We start from the raw sequence: 22,463 nt of genomic DNA, 5'->3' as shown, positions 1-22,463 counted from the left end.
TCAGTTCCTCGGCCGAAGCCGGGGCGAACCAAGTTGGTTAACCCATATAAAAAATAAGTTTATATAGTATATATGGTCTGTGGACTACTCGTGAACCAGCTTGCCTTCTTGTAGACATGTCTTCGGGGCTATGTAAAGTCTAACTTATAGTTTATGTGCAAAAGTATTTGCGAAGTCAATCTTAATCCCTTTCATCTATTGTGGTTCGTTGACCTTCGAGGTGGTTTGCCTTTTTTTTTTTTTTTCGGAAGGTCTTGACAAAAAGTGTAAGGCCGTATGGTTTACCGGGTCTCCGTACAGTCTACCGATCTAGATTTCTTTCGGACGGAGAGCGAATAAACGAAACACGCGATGACAGGAAGAAATATATAGGTCCTACTTTCTTCGCCACCATCTCGCCCAGCTCTCTCTCTCTCTCTCTCCCTCTTATTCTGGTCTTTCTATTAAGCAAACTTTCGTTGGGGTGCGTCGAATGCGTCCACGGCCGTTCTGTTTGTTCACTGCCAGTCCCAGCCCGTGGTGAGGAGCGAGTCGCGAAGGTCGCCGACTCTCGCTTCGAGCGAAAAACCGCGGCGCGGCTTCGCTTCGCGTGGTCGTCGTTCGGTCGCCGCCGATGCAGGCAGCAGGCGTCGGGCCAAGCCAAGCGACACGCCAGTATACGCAAGTCGTACGTCGCTGCGGCGGCAGCGGCGACGCAACTCTCTCGGAAGGGGCGCGCCTGCTCGGCATCGCGGCCAGCCACTTCGAGGGGGGAGGGGGGGGGGGGGGGGACGGAAGAAGGCCGATCGATGCCTCCGCGGCCGGGCCTGGCTTGGCGCGCGGATCTTCCATCAGGGCCCTGCGCGCCGTCGCCGCCGCCGTAGAGCCGGTCCGGCGCGGCAGTGGGTCCCCGCGATAAGGCCACCTCAAAGGCACCGCCGGTCGCGCGAGACAATGCCGCGCCGCCGCTACATTCGCTGCCGGCAGAGAGATGTTGGTCGGTAGAGGGGGGGAGAGCAGGGGGGGGGTGGGGGAGGCAGAGGGGCATCGCGCCGCAGTTGTCAGGCGCTTGCATGGATGCGCAAGATTGCCCCGCGTGCCGCCACAGACATCACGGCCCTAAGCATAGCTAGGGGACATCTCTCCTTCGAAGTTAGTACTACTCGCCCCCCCCCCCCCCTCTCCCCCATCCACCCAAGCCAATTCCCCCCCTCGCTCGCTGCAGGGGGGCCGTACCCAGTGTGTCGTGTAACGCAGGTGCTGCACGGACCAGGGGCATAGGGAGGGGGCGAGGGTTGTGGGGGGATGGTTGTGATGAGGGGGCGTGCTGCGTTTACCGAGGAGGAGGGAAACGGAGGGGGGGGGGGGGGATGCAACAACGGGACCTAGAACGACGACGGTACGACGGCGTTCGTTCTGGTCAACACCGGCGCGACCGCCTCGCGTCACGGGTCTTTTTGCCGCTGCTGTTCGAACACGTGGCTCTGGGGGGGGTGCTTGGTGCGCCGGCATATGTAGGCGCGGTATGCGAAGGAAGATCCTCCACCTGCGACCGTGTGTGTCCGATTCAACTGCGGGGAGGCGTAAGGGGGGGGGGGGGGGGGGGACGAGGGTGAGGACGACCGCGCTGGTTGTGTTTGGTGGGTGTACATCGCCGAAATTCCACGTGCTTTGGAGCAAGAATTCCGGGCCGTTGCCCCCGTTTCCATTCTGCGCAGCTCGCAGTCGCATTCCGCGGAATGTTTAGCGTGCGCTTCTCCGTTTTGTTTAGTTCGAGCTGTTATCATTCGGGCAGAAAAAAAAAAAAAAAATGTGGACAGTGGGAGTCGATTTTTTCCGCTCTGTCGAAGCTGTGCTATAGCGAAGAAAATTAGATTCAACGAACCCGAGACGTTTGCTGATCCGCACCTGGGGTGGGCTTTCCTTTGTGTCCACAGCGCGGGTTTGTTGAGGCATACATCTCCACTTGAGATATGCTAATGAACAGATGACCGTATCTCGAACACGCGGTTACCTGTGCTAATTAAGCGCTACCTTAGCCTAACTATTGTTGCGCTTTCCGATTCCGCCAACTTGACAGTATGAAAAACTCATCTTGCCTCTCACAGGTAAAGAATAAAACAAAAATAAGTAACAAGTTCACGAATCTATAGCTTCTTAATGAAGTCAGACACCACATTGCTGTCGAGGGAATAAATTATGCCCAAAGCAGACATTTGACTCCACTCTAAATTATACCGCTGATTTGTGCAGAAGAACTTACGCAAACCTCGTAGAAGCGAATAAGCAGCGATTTCAGGAAAACTGTAAAGTCATACATACAGTATTTGCCGCTTTAGTTAACCTAGCAGATGGAGTTTACGTAATTGCGATATTTACTTTCGGGAGTTACGGAGTTGTATGCTTGGTTATTCGGTTTGTTCGTTCCTCATTTCTTTTGCTGCCTTTATTTGTTTCGAAGTTTCTCAATATCTCGCAGCTTCGTCAGCATTTTTACCGATTTCATGGCATTTCATCTTCGCTTGGTCATTTCTTTTTTTGTGAGAAAAGTGAGACATTGTTCGCCAAATTGAGTATAAGGAGTGAAACTGACATACGCCTTCGAACGGAGGCACATTTTTTTTGTTTGTGCTTGTTTTTTATTTCGTGTTCGACATTTCAGTCGCGCGCGTTTACGTAAACGTGTTCTGTCCCAAGGAACGCGTTATGCAACCCGTTCTTTGCCGATATAAGCGATTGCTGCTACTGTGCGCGTCGCGCGTTTAGGAAGTTGTTATGACAGGAAGCATGCTTACATAAACTTTTGGTCGTACTTTTGCTATACTTAGGAGCATGACAAGACGTGTAATCCCTACTCGCTCCCAGAAAATAAAAAAAATAAAAGTAATCTCTTTAGTTTCTTCGTACTCACTCGCGTCGAAGTTGCCGTTGCACACACATTCACACGCTGTCACACTGACACACACAGCTCGCACGAGCAGACGCACACTGTACAGGTACACACTCTGACACGCACACATATGTATAGACGCACGCACATGCAGTCAGATACACGCTACACACATACGCACACATATACAGATGCGCACACAGAGGTACACGCTACATACTCAAGCAAACACACACACACACACCGCCGACGCGAACGTCCATCGTATACTCACACAGAAAAGGTTCTAGTAAGAAACAGGAAGGTCGTAGGCTTTAGCGACAAGAGGCTCCACCGTATACAAGTTATATAGGTAGGATATCGAGGTCGCAACCGACGAAACTGCAACAGTTGCAGACCCTCAGTTTCACACGAACGCACGCGCCTAAACGCATGCACGCGCAGGGAAAGAAAGCGGCCATCCATGTATACATGGAGTGGACCCGCTCAAAGAGCGGCGCGCCGCTTCCTGCATGCATGCTTGCCATCGCGATGCTCGATACGCCCCGAGCGCAATCGTGCCGCCGGACCCACACCGCGCCGTGCCTGCTCCTTACATATATCTCGTCGTCGTCGGCACCGGCGGCGAGCTATAAGCCACTCTAATAGGGACTGCCGACACATTAGTCAAGCGCGGGAGCCGAGCCTTTCGGGTTCTTCGCCCCAGCGGGAGAGCCCTCCCTGCCGGTCCCCTGTGTGCCGGTCGGGCGACGACACATTCGGCCAGGTGGATATTATTTGTCACGTTTTTCCTCGGCCGCGGCGCAGGGCCGGTCGGGCATTTATTCTTCGACGGTCCGCGAGCGGGGGTCCTGCCGGCGCGATCGCGCATGTTATGTCCGTGCTGCTCGGTATAACCGCACGTGGGCTGCCGCCCTCGGGAGAAAGATAACGAGCAAAACGATATATAAGCGGACTCCGATGATTCCATCCGGTATTTCGACTCGTTTATATATTCGCGGCGGAGAGAAATGAAATTCCGCCTGGGATGTGCAATATGCCGTGCGAAATCTTGGTGAATCGCTTCAGTCTATATAGAGACCAAAACCATTGGTATAGATGTGTGTTCAATCTCCGTAACGTTTGATTCTATAATAGCAGCGTCATCTGTTTCAAGTGCTGGTTTTGGTTGATTTCGTTACACCTGGAACATTGCAGCACACCTGAGGCTGTGGGTAGGGCAACTTGTGAAAATGTGGCTCGAGTGCCATATAGACTGAAGCGATTCACCAAGATTTCGCACAGCATATATTGCACTGCATTGGCGGAATGTCATATCCTCCAATGTTGCGCAAATGCTGCGCAATCTCCCCCGAACGCTTTGCGATTGCCTCTGATGCGCAATTTCGCTGTATACAGTTCTCTTAGCAATGTCTATATATGTCAACCTTTCTATAAAAAGCTCGGTAGGAAGTCTGTGAATCACTGCTTGACCTTAAAGAAATGAAGCCCTTACGCTATATATAGTCGTAAGGCCATTGTGATATACGGGGTGTTCATTTTCAAGTTTTACGGATTTCTTTAGAAATCGCCTGGTCGCAGACAACCGGCTACAATTCGTAAATTGCAATATGTGCCGCAAAATAATTAATTAGGCAGTTAATTACAGAATTTACTTTAAGTAGTTGAAGGTGTTTCGATTTCTTGTGCGAGTAATGTCCACCTCTTCGCACAATCTAGCTCAAGAACAAGAATTCTGCTATCGATCCGCCATAGGCGATTGTTAAAGACTCCATAATACATACGAATTATATATATATATATATATATATATATATATATATATATATATATATATATATATGAACGTTCCGGGTTGGTGTTTCTCTTTCTTGCCACGCTCCGTAGTCTGCTATAAATATTTTCCAGTTTCAATGAGCACCTGTTCACTCTCATGGGCACACAACGATGAGAGTTATACAAACAACCGAAACTACTGCTTCCGTGCGCAACGATGGTTGCGTTGAGCCGTGCTTTTATTATTTTTTTTTCTAGTTGCCTTTGGAAACAGCCTTTGTATCGCGCAAGAAACGCTCAGCCAACATGCAGTGAGGCTGTACGCCGCGATGGGGTGAACGCATTTGACCCGAAACTTGTAATTCACGCAACGTACATCGCACATTACAAAACACGCCGTCCCTTGTCTATGCAGCTATAGGCTGTCGCACTTAACAAAGATGTCGCCCACTGTGCCCCGGACGTTGACAACTGCATGAGCCACAGAAACATTTCCCCTACCATTATGGTAAACAGGTTTACTCATTGCCGTCTTCTCGGGTTCCGTATTGTGAATGACGATCATAGATCTTGAAACACATGTCACTCTTCTTTCTTTCTCTTTCTTTCTTTCTTTTTTTTTCACACGGTTGTTTCAACCTCTTTTGTTCACGCTGTACGATCGCAACTGACTTATGAAACGTCGGCGCGCCGTGACAGTTTATGGTGTCTGCATGTCGTCACTTCTAATTCACTGAAATGTTGCGCTGTCACGACCATTTGCTTACACGTGCTAAAGAAAAAGAAAGTAGGGCGAAGGGAGGTTAAGATTGAGCCGAAGAGAGTTATGATATTAAAGTACAGCAAGAACAGGAATGGGTTGAACAACAATACTTAGGGCTAGTAGCAAATGAGATCCTTGGAGAAAAAAAGAAAGAAAGAAAAACGAAACGGGATAGAAAGGCCCTGAACGTTACCTAACACTCCAGGCTAAGAATGATGCGAGAAAAAGAAAAGAGAGAGAAAGCACTACTAAGAGAAACCTCGGAACATCAAACAAAAAACATAACGGATAAACTAAGAACAAGGTACTATAAAGGATAAATCACGTGAGGCAGCGAGAAATGAAAAAAAAAAAAGAAACGAAAGCGATGATAAAAGTCACAGAAATGAATAATCACGATTGTGCGGCTGTCTGACCCCTACCCGGTCATAATTTCTCGCTGCGAAGGCAATATTCCCCTCGGTGGCTGTGTCGCCTTGTCGCAAATGTCGCCCCTCTCGACGTCACCGCCGCCGCCGGCTCGCGATCCCACCTCCCCCTTTTCGAGCGAGGTATCGGTAGCATCGAGATGAATCGAGACGCGAGCGAGCGAGCGTACTCCTGGCTCTCCTGCGGAAAATAGCTCGTGCCTGCCATAGAGCCTCAAAAAAAAAAAAAAAAAAAAAAAAGCATATAGAGAGAACTCTGACGTTAGTGTTTATATACTGGATAAATAGCTGCAAGCTTGGCGCTTCAGCCAGCGTACACTGTTAATTTAACCCTTAAAAGTGAACAAGGGGGTCAAATGGAACTCTCGTCCTTAAACCCTTTTGGTGTGAAGGTGTGTGTAATAGATCAATTTATCACCATTTCGCTTTTAAGAGTGTAAACTGTTTTACGGTGTACGAACAATGGGTACACAGTATACGGACATTTGCCTGGACCTCGTCCTTCTGTGTTCTAACGGCTTTGTGACTTTACACCCTGTGGGTGTAAATGTGTGGGGAATAGATCAATTTAACACCCTTTCGCTTTTAAGAGTGTAGACTGCTTTACGGAGTACGAACAATGGGTATACAGTATGCGGACATTTGCCTGGACCTCGTCCTTTCTATTTTAACGGATTTTGTGACTTTACACATTGGTAAATCTTAAACAAACAGCAAAAAAAGATGCGTTCCAAATGCAACAATTCGCGATGATCATGCAATGTACGCAGAACATTACTGCCTTGCTGCGTTTAGAAAACTATACACGACTACTCGGAAAGTTAGAAAGATAAAGCGTAATAAAGGACGCCACAATAAAGTCTTAAGTCAAGAGTACGAATATTAGACAATATATAGATAAGGATAAATGAAAGGGAGGGAGGTTAATCAGCACTGATCCCAGTTGGTGTCCTTGCATGCGCTGGGGGATCTGAAAATGGTCCATGTAACGGCTATAATTCCCGTTGTTCCTGATAAAGTCCCTAGATAACGTATAGCTGACTGATGATGTTCATTTATTGACATCCACATTGAAATGAGATGGTTACCAAAAGTCACCTAGCCTGCTTGGGTTAATGCACGTTACACATGTTTTTCATTCTGTAGCATTTTGTATACATCTCCTTAATGTTTATTTCTCTTCCTTAAATCTTTAATATGTACCTTGTAGAGCTACCTATGCGGTACCAGCGCCAATCGCTAGAGTTACCGTACATGCTACCATACCTTTGGTAGCATATACAGTAACTCTACCAAATCGCAGCGCAACCGCGGTCGAGCAGCGAAGGCAAAGACGTCGACGAACGAACGCCGTGTGATGCGCGCAGCAGGCATGAAGCAACGAGAAGCGACGCAGGGCGAAAGAGAGGAAGGAGGCCGCCGTAAATAACCGCCTCTCGCGGCGGGGGCAATGCATTACGAAAGGCAAAACGGCCGTCATTCCGGGGTTACCCCTGCTTCGCGAGCGAGAAACCAACGCACGCACACGAAGAAAATAAAGAGAGCACAGCGGGCCCTCCTGTCGATGCGGAAAGCAGAGGAGGAGGTAGAGAGGGGGAGGGTGCTCGGTTGGGCGTCCATGCAACGCTGGCAACTGACCCAAGTGGGTCTCCTTCCCCTATCTGGTTGTGCGCCGCGAGCCCGTTGCCGTTGCATCTGTAGGAGCCGGCAGGCAGGAGTCATGTGAGAACGTCCGACGATCCACTTGCTCGTTGCTACAGGCATGTCCGGTGCAACCCCCCCCTCCAAGAGTGCATCCCGGCGTAATAGTGGCTAGTGGCGGCCGGTCGGGCGCGTGCGCATCGCACGAGACTGCATCGATGACGCAGCTATACGGTCAAACTAGCGCGTTCGTATACGGCGCGGCGCGCGATCGGACAATTAGCATTCGTACCGCAACGGGACGTGTGTGCTTGCGAGCGGAGGGGGGTGCTCGGCGGGGGTTGCCGATTGTTTCGCCAGCATGTCGGACGTCCCACCGGGCGTACGACCGTCCGGGGTTTCCCCTTTGCCATTGTGTTTTCCTTTTTTTTCCCCTTTCTCTCTGACAAGGTGTTTAGAGACCGTTCACCGCAGTGGCGATCGACTGATCTGTTCTGTACTGTACTGAACGCGAGACGTTGGACACGAGGTCGCGGGCCCGAACCCCGGCTGAGGCGGCTGCATTCCGATTGGACTATAGAATGCAGCAGACGCTGGTGTTACCACGCTTTGCGTGCGCGTCGTAGAACGCCACGTGGTCGAAATTAGTTAACCAGAACCCCTTCACTTTTGGTATAGCCCTCGCGTTGCATTGGGACTCGAAATCCCCACGTTCATCGCAGAACACGAGATTGTGAGTTTGACAAAATGAAGATTTAATTAATAAAGAGACTCCTCGTTCGAACATCCGCAGCAGCCGGAGTGTCAAACCCAAGGAGGTTTAAAAACCTCATTGGCTTTGACACTCGTGGCTGTCGCGGTGTGATGGATGTGTAATGCAAAATCGGCCGCACGTCAAATAGCTCCTGCTGTGCCGGACTTAGTCCATTCCATTACCACTATATATGCATGCGGCGTATACTCTGTACATTTGACGTCGTTGTTGGTCCAATTTGTCCGATTTTTATATCACCGGTATGGGATCGAAACCTGTTGATCACTCCGTTGTAGCCCTTATTTCCCATGGAGGGGAACACATGCAACGGTGACTTCGCATTTCATTTTCTGATCGAAGTGAAACAAGCTTGTGTCTTTACTTTGCGGAATAAGATAAACTAACTAGCCCAGCAAAACCTATTGATAGGCTGTTTAAATTCTTATATAGAAGAGTGCATGTTGTATATAGCGGGTGTCGCAGCTATCGTGCACCAAGATTAAAAGATATGCAAATGCAACGTAGCTGGCCAGAACCAAGGTAATGTTGTTGGCCGTCGCTTGAAGATACTCTGATTAGTTTTTGCATTCCGCCCGATTATAATTAGTCTTAATTAATTAATCAGTTTCTCAAACATTATAATGAGATGTATAAAAGCGTATAAAAGTGAGTGACTGTGAAGAAACAAATGCTCAACCAAGACCGCACCCGGTTGGCTACCCTGCGCTTGGGCAAAGAGAAAGGCGCAAAGATAGATAAGGAAGAAAGAGGCAGACGATTGTTCACTGTCAGTGATTTCCGAGAACGCGTCAAAGTTATGTGTGAATGCGTATACCATGCAGCATATGGGTAAACCGCTACCTCTTCCTGAAACAAAGCCTATAGCGGTGTTAATGCCTTCTTTTCATCACGTCAATAAATTGAAATTTGGAAACAAACAAGCAGGGATGAAACATTTCGTTAAACGATGTGGAGGGACCAAGAAATGCGATGTATCTGCGAAATTTTCAGTGACAGCGAAGCAGCGGTAATGCGCGGAGCCATATTTTGAACTAGTTAGTATAAAAAAACTGTGTGCTATACTGTGCATATGTCAACCCTGTTCTCGATTCACGGCGTGCGAGGATAAGCTCCAACGGGGGGTCGCGTTGAAACGAACTTGCACGTGACCGCGTGGCGTCAAAATGACGCCCTTCAACAATCTTCTCTGCCCCCTCCTGCCTCTTTCTTTATTTTTTTTCCCCTTTCTGCACGCCTCATTGAAATGCGTGCGCGGACTCCACTACACGAAACACGAGACCCGCGCATGAAATTCTATTGCCCCGCAGCAAAGAAAGGGCGGGGGGGGGGGGGGGGGGTCATTCTGTGACCCTTGCTGCGGGAGTGCGTGCAAGCCGCCTTCGCGCTTAGTTGGTTATTCATACTTATTATTCGCGGGTAATGCGAGCAACGTGGCTGCCAGAGTATATGCAGTCGGAGGTGGGGGAGTACGGGAACAGTGTGGGAAAGTTTGCTCGATGTTGTCACATGCCGACAACTCGCAGCGCTCGAGGGTAAGACCTGTACCACGGCTGTTGGTGATGGCGATTTCTTCGTGGCGTTGTAATCTGATTCGCGAGTTTAGTATGCAAATTGTCGTTCGTCGCGTGATTAAACCCGTTGGATGTTGGAACCGCGAATTCATTTAGCCATCAAAGTGAGCGTCTGCGTCGCCATGAATAGTTGAACACTGAAGTGCCTTTCTAAATATAGGTTTGGGATGCTGTGTTTTGGATACTGGGCTTGGTATATCGGGCGTTTGAAACTTGGCTCTTTAAACTGGGCTTTTGAAACTGGACATTTGGAAATGGACTTTTGAAACTGGACTTGTGAAATTAAGCTTCTGAAGTTGGCTGGCAGCGCCCGTCCCGTTTATGTGTTCATTATCTTGTGGTCGTCTGTTTAGTGCTTAGATCTATGTAGTTAATTAGCGTCGTGCGCCAACTAGCTAAGCAGCATATTCTTCATGTGGAGCTGACCTTGTACAGATCGAAAATACGGCTCGTGATATGGATTTTGTGGAACCGGAGCTTGTGAAGCTATGATGTCAAGCTTTGAGCCAAGCTTGCGATACCACGATTGCAATATGGGGCTTGTGATAACAGGATTGCGATTTTTGAGCCTTATACGAACCGACTTCGAAACAGCGTTCCAGAGTGCTTGAGACCGTGCGCAAAACGTTGTGTGAACCATTTGCATGATCAGTACGGAACGTTCAGTTGAGCACGTCAAGCGAGGCCTCTCATGGGATGTTGCCCATGTTTGTTTTATCGGTCCATTGCACTGTGATGCACTGCACTTTATTTGTTGTACACTTCTCCGTTGTCTGCAGCAATCTTCGCCTAAAAACGTCTTCTAACCAGCCACTTCCCAATCGCGGAATGGTTCTACAGACAGTTATCTGGTTTCACTCCGTGGGCGAGTCTTAGTGCGTCCGTAGGCCGCCTTCTTTTACTCGAATGGGCACGCCGTTGGTTCCGCAATAACGTTTTTCACCACCATGCACGTGCCTTATCACGCATATATACCACGACCGATCTGGCTCCTTTTTCATTTCTGCAAATAACTTCTTTCATTGTTTTGGCACATGACTTCGGATCACTGGAACAGCTGTTGTATATATAGATGGCAGCGCGCCTCTATAGACACAGTGAGAAACACCGAAACAGACGCAAACAAACGCTTGTGCTTGTCTCTGTGTTTATCCGCGTGTCTGCAGAAGTCATTCGTCTTATATACTCCGCTGGTTATAGCCCACGCAAGCCATTGCAAACAGCGCCAATAGCGAGAAACTACAACTTGGTGCTACCTTTCGTGCGGAAACCATGGGCGCTGGAAACCGAATGATGTCTTCCCAACTAGCCCCAGCAGAAATGTTTTTTTCTGTGAAGATCTACGGAGGTCCGACTGTTTTTACCACATCACTGCGGTCAACCAACTAGCCTATACCAATATCTCCTTAGCATGAAATAGCGCTTCGTATTTAGCAACCCCCTCTATACTAGCCCGCAGTGGGTGATCATTCGCCTCCAACACGTGCGTACCTAGACAAACTAACGTACAAACAGCAAAGAAAACAGCAAGATATGTGGCGAAGAGGGTTGGGGTTCGGTGACAGGAAGGGGGTTGTTTGCATGCAGCTGTGCGTTGAGCGGACCCGCGTGTTTGCCAATCTCCCCTTCTCTTTTATGCTTCTTTTTTTGCGGGAGGGGGGGGGGTGCCCTTTCTTTCCAAGCGCTCCTTTCAAGTTGCCCGGACGCCCTTTTGGTGTACTCGCGTCACTCCCTCTCCTAGCCGAGCGCGGACCGCTGGGTGGTTGTTGCTCCGTGACGACTCGAAGCCACGTGTTTCGAATTATCCCTAGCAACGCGCATTAACGCCTTGCCTATCGTAAATGGCCTTTAGAGAGACGCTACAAGAGCGCAATACCAAATTAAATTAGACCTCGCAAAGCAGTCTATGAAAATTAGTTTTTCATTATCTGGTGCAAAATGTTTGTCTTGCGGGCTATTAAAGGACCACTGACAGCCAACTTTTTTGTTTGTGACTTTTATGGTTTAATGAGTAAGTAGGTCTGCGTCTGATAATCACAGAATGAAACCATAAATGTTCCAACGTGATGTATTAATGCTAGCGTGGTTAACTATGATTACATTTAACGTCAATTCAAAACGTGCGCCCAAAACCGTAAGAACGTGGTATAGCGCGCTCAAAAAACCGGGGACGTTTGTCCGCAGCTGTAGAACGGTCGACGTCTGCTGTCCGTCTGCGAGACGATGACGATCAATACTGTGTTTTTTATAATAATAATAATATTATTATTACTTATTATTTCTATAGTACTGCGACGTTGCAGAACAGGCTCACTTCCAACATTATTCTATTAGTTACTATTTTGTGTCAGAAACAAACTGTATTTGATTTTCTTAGGATTTTTATGTGTCTGTGAGCGGCGATAGATGCGAACGCTTCGGCTGTGGTGACGGACCGGCGAATAACATGTCCGCTGCCGGCGCAGCTCCGTTGCAGATGTCAAGCAGTCTGCGCGAGTTGCTTGTTCGTACGTCGTCCGATCCAAAGCCGATTCAAAGCCACAGTTCTGTAGGAACTTGGAAATCGGTTGCGCACAGTAGTTGGCATGCAAGTCGGACGCCGGATCGTGCCGTGTCTCTTATAACGAGCAGAGGAACAACCCTAACGGAAGCGAGGAAGCAGCGTACCGTCTGGGCTCCGCGCAAATATCCCGATATATATATGACGTCGACAATACTCGCGGAGCCTGCAAAGCGTCACAGAGAGGCCGAGCAGCCACTAAATGTGTCATATGGATATGACGATGTCGCGAGGTGCTGGAACTCGAGCATTCCCGCTTGCTTCAAAACCGTAATAGAATATGTTCTACGCAACGTTCGCCATCAATATCCCGTCAGATGTACCTATGTATGCAGGAGAATCGAACGCAAATATCTCGAGCTTGAAATTTTGGTGTCAGTGGTCCTTTTAAAAGTAACCGAATGTGTGCCGAGGAAAGAAACACACTCGCCGTGAATGACTGTGGCTCTGGCGTTTTGCTACTAAGATGTGAGGTACAGTCGAACCTCGATATAACGAAGTTGTACTTGCAGCGAAAAACTTCGTTATATCGCGAATTTCGTTTATTCGAGTTTTCGTTAATTCAACGGATCTAAAATTGGGAAATAAAAATAGTTCGTTACATCGCGAATGTCGTTAAATAGGGGTTCGTTATATCGAGGTTTCACTGTAGCAGGTTCGAATCCCGGCGGTCGCGACCGGTTGTCTCGCAGCACTCACGGAGGATACGCGTTGCCATATGATGTCTTAACGTTTTATCTAAAACCATGTGCTGTCACGTTTTGCCAATGAACGCAAAACTGCAAAAGAAAGCGTGCTGTGAAAAGTTTTTTTTTCTTTTGATTGTCGACCGTGTTTTGAAGAAAAGAACCTCTAGGACATTCTTATTTTCTTTTTTTATATGCAGGAGGACATGATGCACATGACGTCTACGATTGGTCGTGGTATGGTACGTCGGATGATCCTTTTAACCAAAAACGTGACAACACTTGGCTGGGTTAGTGAAACGCACACTGCATCCTTGTTTTTCCCCTTGATTCTAAAAGCGTCCTCTGAACATAGCACGCAGACACTGTCCGATATTTGATACGCAGCGCACAAATCTTGCCATTTTTCTGGCCCGTCATGACAGGGCTCACATCATATTGTCTATAACCGTCGCCAAAGTCAGAAAGCGACAACAAGCGTATCCTGCTATAGAGAGAAGAGTGTATGCAAAGAGAGAGAGAAAATGTCGCAGATGTATGCAAACTTGAGCAAATAATGCAGAAAAGACAGCCCGTGAAAGCCTGATGGATCATGGCTCAGTGTACTGCCCCAAAACTACTGTAGGCTTTGCAAATGCTTCATCCGATACCCGTTGCATTTCCTTTGTTTTACCCGAGTACTTTCAAGTACTTCGTTATATCCGAGTATAGTACTTCTACACTTTCCGTTATACCCGCCGCATGCTTCCGAATGCCGCACCGGCTCTGCCGGCTTCCCGCTGCGTGTTCCGACGGCTTGGTCATACGGCCGCTTCGGTGGCTGCGATGGAGGCTATTACGTCGCTGGCGTTTCTCTGGCTCAAATTCGATATACCGGCCATGTTGCCACACGCCGCCGGCCACCGTCGCATAAAACCCATCGTGGAGCTCGCGACTTCTCTGTAAATGTCGCCGTATCTCCCAAAGCTGGAAGTATAGGGCGACTGTGATAGAAACGAAGAGGGAAAGGTAGGGGAGGTCAACCAAGGAAGTGCCCTGTTGGCTACCCTAAACTTGGGGATGGGGATTAGATTTCGCATATAGGTCCAGGGACGCACACGTATACCGTAACAGTGTTAAGAGTATATGCGAGCTCGTAAACATAGCACGACCTCCGGACATCCCCCCATAGAAGGACATCCAGACATCCCCCTAAGCTCCGCGCATGGTCTACGCGTATAGAGCACAAGCATGCTCGCATTTTTTTTTTCTGTGTTGATCAAAAGTTTTCGACATTTTTAGGCGCACGTTAAGGTAGCATATCACTGACAAAAATCCGCGATTCTTTATAGTATAGTCACTATAATTTAGCGGTGCCAGCTGCAGAAAAAGAAAGAAGGAAAGAGGGGAAGGAAATAAGGAAAGAAATAAAGCATGACAAGCTCCTAATCTCTGCGAGGCACTCAGCGGATACCCGCTGCTCCACGGTAAAGCACTTTAAGAGTTGTTCGCCAACAGTTGCGGATGATGAGTCAGGACCAACAAACCCTGCGGCAGCGTCTCCCGCGCTCTCTATCAGCCAGCGGCCAGCTATACAGCACGCCGGCCCGCACCAACCAAAAGTGCCCGAAGCAGCCAGCGACGGCGCTGGCGTTCCCCGCTGAGATTCGCGCGCGGGCGTCCGGGCGCGCTCCCCGGCCAACGCCTGCGGCGTGCGCTGTGTGTGCGTGCGTTTGCGAGCGCGCCTGTATCAGCGTCGCCTGGCGTCGCACAGTCAAGCAGCCTCCGGGGCCGCTGAGAGTTTCGGAAATCTCGGCCAGCCGTGCGCGCGTAGCTGTTTTCTTACGGGGTGAAAGCTGTACAACACTCCCTCCTCCTGTCTTTCCCACCTAACCGCTCCGCGCGCACGCGCAGCAGTGACGTCGGCGGTTATGGCGGAAACCGTTAATCGCGCGAGAAACGCGCGAGTTAATCCGGGATCAGCCCTTGGGCAAACAGCCGACCGGGGACGCCCTGGCTGCCGCCTCGTGTGGGTGGCGAGAACGGGACGACGCCTTTGAGATTTCGCCTGGCTGTCCCACCTCCTGTGTATTGGAGAACGGCCGTGCGATTCTTTCAGCGTGTGCACGAAGCGGTGGTGGTGGCCTTTCCGGGAGCCCAGCGTGGTCCCTCTGCAGAGTGCCTCTTGACGGCGGTGCAGCCCCTGGCTTCGAGTCCACTCGTGGTCTTCCCCCGCATATTTGTTGTCTCGCGCGTGTTCCGACCCCGAGAAGTGAAACTCGAAACAAAGAGATGTGCGCAAGGCTTGCGTGCAGGAATTGCAGTACGGAACAACGCATCAAAAAAATTTTTCCAATAAGTTCTCGTTTGGTTTTCAACAAGTTCCAGCTGGTATATGCCGACAGTCCGAGACGCCGTTTTTGTTGGATGTGGTACTTGTTACTCCAACCTCTTGGAAAGCAAGTTGTTACTCCAACCTCTTCGAAACCTTCTGGATGCGGTTGTTGGCGCCATTAGTCGTATCCGTCCGATCAAATGATTTCACACAATACGACGCGGCGACCGATAGGCGTCGACCGATAGGATGCGGGAAACGACACGACGAGGCAACCAATACGACGCGTACCGCGTCGGAAAACAGGTTGCTCCGACTCTTGTTGGAAGATGCTGTAACCATTTGGAAAGTCTTTGTTGGTGGTAACCCGTTGGACCATATTGGACACGTGTACGACTAGTTGTATACTTTGCGTCGTATACGCTGAATGTGTTTCGCTCGCCGACGTTAGCATACCGGTCTTCAGTCATCTCAGGTTTATACCACTTCGCAGTATACGCTGCGATAAAGGTATATATGCAGGGCGTTTCAGCGAACACTTTCAAACATCTTTAAAGGTTGCCTGTTGCATATAGAACAATAATACGCGTAGTTCATAAGCTGGTCTACTCGAAGAGGTGGGCATTAGTTGCACAAAAAAGTGAAATGCATAGTCGAATAATTAACAAAAATCATTAAGTTTTCACTAATTACATTATGGCGCATATTGCAATTTACAAATTATAGCCGTGGAGTTCGCAAGGCAGATCCACTTGGAACGACTTCTCAGGATGACACCAGTTTCGAGGTATTAATTCCCGAACTTTACGGAGAAATGTATCGGTGTTTCAGTTAATTTCTTAACAAAGCGTCGTTTAATGCATTGAAGCACATAAGTAGATTATACATTTAAAGAATTATACGCTGTTGATTATGTGCTGCATGGACAGTACCACGCGGTTTGGACTACGTCTTGTGTTGTCCCCCTGGCGTTGTTGTGACATAATGTTCGGCACGTCTCTCTAATGGCTTGTTGACGTTGCACACATTGATTCGAGTATAACGTAGCAAACACTGCTGCAGAGTTGCATCCTTCGCGAAATAATTTTGTTCCACAATAACTGTCGTCGTCGTCAATAGCTTCTAAGTTTCCATCTTTTGACCCAACGATTCGGGTGCCGTCCCGTCAGGCATTGAATTTCTGCCGCTGTCAGGAACGCCACAGACGTACATAAATAATGTTATTCACGGGAAAAGAGCTGGTGCACATTGCAACGTTAGAGCAAGCACGGGCCCGCAAGAACGCGGGAAGTTGTTCTTTGCGGGCAGAATTACATCATATCCCGGCCATGGCGGCCGCATTGCGATGGGGGCGAAATGCGAAGACACCCGTGTACTTAGATTTAGGTGCGCGTTAAAGAACCCCAGGTGGTCGAAATTTCCGGAGCCCCCCACTATGGCGTGCCTCATAATCAGATCGTGGTTCTGGCACGTCAAACCCCATAATTAAAAAAAAAAATTACATCCTATATATAAAGCGAATAACGTACAAGCCAGGTTGAAGTGTGCCGTAGCTAGATGTTTGTAACGTCTTCCAGCTGCGCAGATAAGGCATTGTTAATATACAGCGCAGGGCCCGGCAGGGTTAATATAACGATTCTATATTCCGATGCCATTAGTTATCGCGCTTTATCAGTGTTCCGAGCGGCACTGCACCTGCGTCATCAACAGGATCTGCCTTTCGAGAATGGTGGATGATAAGACAGGAATAGAATCCCGAAGAATCCTTACACTATATCGGTCCAGCCGTATGCTTTGCATGTAGTTGTCTCGTGGAACACGTTTATGCGGCGTAGGTGCATTTAGCCGATGCGACCATTTACAAAAATGAGGTTGTTGCCTTTGACGTACTTCACGTCTACGGGGAAGTACGTACACTACGTTCGGAGCGTTTTTCTTTTTTTCTTTTTTTGTGCGGTGTGAGTGTTTACACAAGCAGTTTTAAGTAGGATGTGCTAGTTCACAAGACGCGTGGTAGCGTTGTAGCTGCCACGCACCCCTCCGGCTACCTGGTAAACCACGAATGCTAAAGTGCCTTGCAGGGTTCGCGCGGTCAAGCTAAAAACTCTCCATTAGCAGGGCACCTCTTTAGTCTCAACAAAGGGCGTTCGCCTACCGAGAAGAACTCGGAGCTCTTTTAGCCGCGCACCAACGGGCGACGAACTGTCTGGAGTCGCTCGCACGTGGCAGGCTCCGCGGAACTGGCCGCAGTTTCTGCAAACCGCCGAGGTGTGCAAGCCGAGCGGAGCTATCGAGGCAACGCGCGGGGCTGCAGCCTCGGCAGGATATTTAGACACGCTGATTGAGACTTGACAAGCGTGCCTTTGCGCGCGCGCGCGAGCGCGGCGACCTCCCCCGCTTCCTTCTTTTCTTCGACCTGTCTCGGCGGCCTGGCGGGGGTGGACATTTCTGGCGTCTCGCCTGCGCGGCAGCAGCGCCGTCACTGTTTGTATGCAGCGGCACTGCTTCCCCAATGGCAGTATAGTTCTCCCTGCGGTGATCATCGGCCCGGCTGGCGCGACGGGCCTTGGAAACCATTGTGCACTCGCTTCCCCGGTGGGCACACCGCAGCGGAGTCTGAAATTGCCCCGGCGCGTGGGTGGCTGGCGTGTCTGCCCTGCCTGTTCGTGTGTGTGTGTCCAGGGAATGACGAGCAGAAAAAAAAAATTGAGTAGAGTAAGAAACGGGTATGCTGGAAGAAGGGGGAGTCATTGTCACGGGTGACGCTTGTGGCCGTGTCTGTCAAAATTCCTTCGGGAGAAGCCTTCTCAGTTGTAGCTCTCTGTACGGAGTGGCATAGCAGCGTGCAGAATCGGAAAGCAATAGCACGGGCAGGGTGTTTGCAACCACGGGTCTGTTGTGTTGGTGGAGGCGCGAACACTGTGACTGTGTGCGGGAATCCGCAGCCCCTACTGTGTGTGTATGGGGAAAGGGGGAGGCGATCGGAGTGAGGACTGTGTCCAATGCGACTGGCACGCCGGTGGACACGCCTGTGTCTGTCTGCTGTGTGGCGTGTTGGCCCGTCGACAGTCTGTGCACTGTCGCGAAACGTAGTGGTAAAACCACGTGGTCTGCTGTGATATGTATTGCCTATAACGCCAACATTCCTTAAACGAAAAGTCGTTCGTTCATGAATTCATGCAATGTTGCGCTGTTTTGTTCACTCAGACGTGAGTCATGCAGTATCAAAATACTGTTAGGGTGTCCGGGGCAGTTGATTCCCCTCTTCCTTCACCCAAGATATATCTATCTATCTATCTATCTATCTATCTATCTATCTATCTATCTATCTATCTATCTATCTATCTATCTATCTATCTATCTATCTATTCTATCTATCTATCTCTATCTATTTCTCTATCTATCTATCTCTATCTATTTCTCTATATCTATCTATCTCTATCTATTTCTCTATATCTATCTATCTCTATCTATTTCTCTATATCTATCTATCTCTATCTATTTCTCTATATCTATCTATCTATCTCTATTTCTCTATATCTATCTATCTCTATCTAGCGAATCTCCTTCCTCCACTAACGAGAGGTCGACGGCAGTTCTCCGAGCAGCCGTTGTTATCATTACAGGCAGCCCATTTTGCGTATGAGCAAATTTTGTCGAAAAGGTGCACTTTCCCAGCTGCTATCACAACCTGTCCAATCTACGTTATTTTGCCGCTATGCATATTGGTGTGCTGCCAATCATTGGTGCATTTACGTCAACCAAATCAACTGCGCATCTAAACACACACCTCCTGCTGGCCATTTGCAGGATTTGCTCGGCTGCCCTGGAAACAGTGTTGCACCCAGTTGGACCCGCGTTTAATCAGCGTATTCTTCTCGGTGTACATGTTTCAATTTCCACCCCCCTCTTCTAAGAGCTGTATATGCTTCTCCAACAAGCCCAACAGGTATAATACTCCTATAGGACAACGTTTGCCCCCTCACAAAACATCCTACATAACCTTGCGGACTTGCGCAGATGCGATTCGCTGCACGTATAAGGACGCATGTATAGAGAAAGAGCGCTACAGAGCATATAAACCTACTCGCGGTGAAACAGTGCACAGCGCGCTCGCCCTGTTCACTGTCTCCGCATGTACGCTTACTAGCGCAGTTAATCAGGTGTAACGAAGTTGTTTTGGCTCCAAATGCCCAGCTTTCCTCCACATCTGTCAAGCTGGTGAAGATTTAACAACCCTCCTGCAGAACGTATCGTGAGATGTTGGTGAAAATGAAAATAGCATGATTTTGTAGTGACAGAATCGAGCATGCATGCTGCTCGGGATTTGAGTGGGAATGATAATTTTAAATTGGCACAGAAAGGCACGAAAACACGGCAAGCGGCGCGAAATGACGGTCAAACGTTCGTACTTGAAACGTATGCATTGAAATTACTGTATACAGTGGAATCTCGTTGATACGATCCTGCATAATACGTATTTTTTTTGCATGCCATTTATTTTTCGTATGTACGATTAGCTCGGATAATACAATTTTCGGATGCTACGTTTTATTTTCAGGTTCCCGTGAAGATCGTACCAACGAGATTACATTATATACTTAAAGTGGCTGTATGAAGTGCACAATGCTTATTGTTTAACATCGCAGTCTTTATATTACATAGACGTTTGCGCTGTAATCTATGCGTTATTTCGAGCTAAAATAAAGTTCACGCTGAAGAGCGGCGCTGTCTCTGCCGCCACGAGTGGAGTCGCTGAGCCGTGTCTCTCATTGCATGCATGGCGGCGCACGTGAGTGCTTTTGTACGCGCGTGAGAACCCCGAGAGCGGTCGTCTTCGTGTGAGCTACAAAATGTAATCGACTAATTTGGTGCGAGCACTGCAGTAATAGCACTGAGTAGATCTATACCACTCCATGCGAACAGGGAAAGGCAGTGGAAGACGCCGTCTGCTCGCGTCTGCTCTATATTGCCGTTGTCGAAGCATCGTAAAAGAAGACGGTCTGTACAGAAGCACAACTGTTCGATCTGTTTTCGTGCGTACCCCACAGCACTCGTATGTTCTTCCCACTGTTATACGAGTGGATGCCGGGGTCATGGAATGGCTGACAAGCCCAGCATTCCATGCGGGAGGAGCGGGAGCCTTGCGAAGCCGTGGAGAGTATACTATATTCAGGCAACTCGACGTCACTGTCGTTGGGGAATTTGTCTGCCGAATCCCGGGTGTTTGTCAAGCGGCTGCCAATCCGCCTTTTTCACGGCGCTACGGCGCATGCGCCCTGCCCTGGCGGATTAGTCGCGAAACGTTTTGGAAGGGTCGCGCGCGCGGCCGTGCGGCCCCGTCTCGGGGAAACGGCCCCCGAAAAAAAAAAAAAAATGCGCTCGCACGCGCGCTACTGCAAGTGCAAACTCGTGCTGTGTACCTCGTTGAAGCTTCACTGGTATATATCTCGACGTCGGTGCGGTACCGAAAACGTGCGTAGCGTAAGACTGCAACTCCACTTTTAACAGAAAGCGGCGAGGGCTTCGTCCAGACTGCACAGGGAACCACGTAGTTGCCGCTTGCATTGATGGCTGTAATAGCAAATTTATCGATAAACCCCTGCGTTACACTTGGACGACACTTAAAAACACGTTGCTGACGAAGACTTCTTGCAGCGTCGGTCCTCGCTTGCTGGTAGTGGCAGCGTGTGCCCGACTTCACGTACTCGTCAAGGCGCGGTAACACTGGGTCGATACAAGACCGACAAGACGCGCACGCCTACGATTGGCCGACCATTCAGCACTGTGTCGCTGAGACCATTTTGAATCATACCAGGCCTACAAGACGTAACCGACGAGCGCGAGTTGTCGTACTGCGATGGGCTTTCTCGTCGACGGCACCGATAAAATCAGCGTGCCGGCCATCATTCAACCAAACCCCGCGCGATCGGCCGTCGAACCGATAACGTGATAGCCGCAACGGCTTCGTTAGTATATATAAATAATCGCGTTCAAAGTTAGTCAAAACGTGCCTACGAAGTTGAAATGCACAATATTTCGAGCGTCTTAATCTGTGCACATAAGTTTGAGCAAATGTTGGTCCTGTTCAGCGGAGGTTAGGCCTGGCGCCGTCGAGTTCGCGCACCCGCTACCGGCGGACCTGTACTGAAAAGTAAGCAAGTTAGGATGAGGAACTGCTTTTATAGTACAGTTCTAGCTTTAGCGATTTGAAATAAACTACTCTACTCTTCGCGCGTCGATCGCCGCGTACGCAATAAGCTGCAAGCGGGGACACAGCGCTGTGCCCAACGCCTGTGCCAACATCTGTACGTCACCGTTCCCGTAAGCTGCCGGTCGTATTCGCAACGTAGATGGGTGGGTTTTTACGTGTTAGCATGCTGACACATTTCTTGATACCCGAGATGTACTCTTATCTTTGCGTCAAACCCGAAGCAAGAGACGGTACATTCGGTACAGCAGTATAAACAACCGCCTTGCTCAGTTATATACCAACGGTGTCAGCGATGGCATCCGCGTTTTTGCAGGAGAACAACACGGCCTTTAATTGAGCGCTTATGCGAGCACAGTTGCTCTAATAATGTTTTAGGAACACGCGCAAACTAACTATCGCGAGTTAAAGAAAAGCGCCGAACCAGTAATAAATTAACAGCCAATATTGTAACTGGATCACAGCCGCCATTGTTTAAATGGCTCAGCCGCTCATACTGACTCGTCTCATGATGGAACAACGCGGCTCATAAGCAGATATGTGTGTTTTATTCTACGTTTCGACATTCTTTTCATATTAGCGCCTTTTCATATATGCACCTTCCCCCATTTTTGACGCTACAACGATCTGTGGCTGTAGATGCCGATGTAAACAAGTGCATCGCTTTGCTAAATCCGACGCGGAAGGCTGCGCACTCGAAAACATCTTATTTATGAAGAAATGTCTAAGAATGTGTAAAAAGAATTACAAAAAGCGAGTGCAAGTTCAGGAGCTAGCGCCACAAACTCCAAAGCAGCCGCTACAGGCAGAGGAAAGCAGCGTGCCTTTATCGACCGCACTGTTACACAAACGCACAGCACACTCAGGGG

General features: G+C 49.1%; 1 protein-coding gene across 5 annotated transcripts in view; it reads left to right on the top strand.

Annotated features, from left to right (window-relative positions):
* The window catches only part of LOC119463354 (homeobox protein OTX2), a 98,416-nt gene that overhangs the window by 31,766 nt on the left and 44,187 nt on the right, over window positions 1–22,463 (top strand). Inside the window, exon 3 of one of the 5 annotated variants that reach the window (XM_049656400.1) lies at window positions 13,270–13,311. The exons of 3 other annotated variants lie outside the window; for them this stretch is intronic. In XM_049656400.1, coding sequence (XP_049512357.1) covers window positions 13,270–13,311 — 42 coding nt within the window. Of the gene's footprint in view, window positions 1–13,269; window positions 13,360–22,463 lie in introns of all 5 variants that reach the window. One more of the 5 variants, XM_049656399.1, reaches the window with a different exon arrangement.

The sequence above is a fragment of the Dermacentor silvarum genome, chromosome 9, assembly GCF_013339745.2.
Source record: "Dermacentor silvarum isolate Dsil-2018 chromosome 9, BIME_Dsil_1.4, whole genome shotgun sequence".
Classification (NCBI taxonomy): Eukaryota; Metazoa; Arthropoda; class Arachnida; order Ixodida; family Ixodidae; genus Dermacentor; species Dermacentor silvarum.
This window is presented reverse-complemented; position numbering and strand designations above follow the sequence as displayed.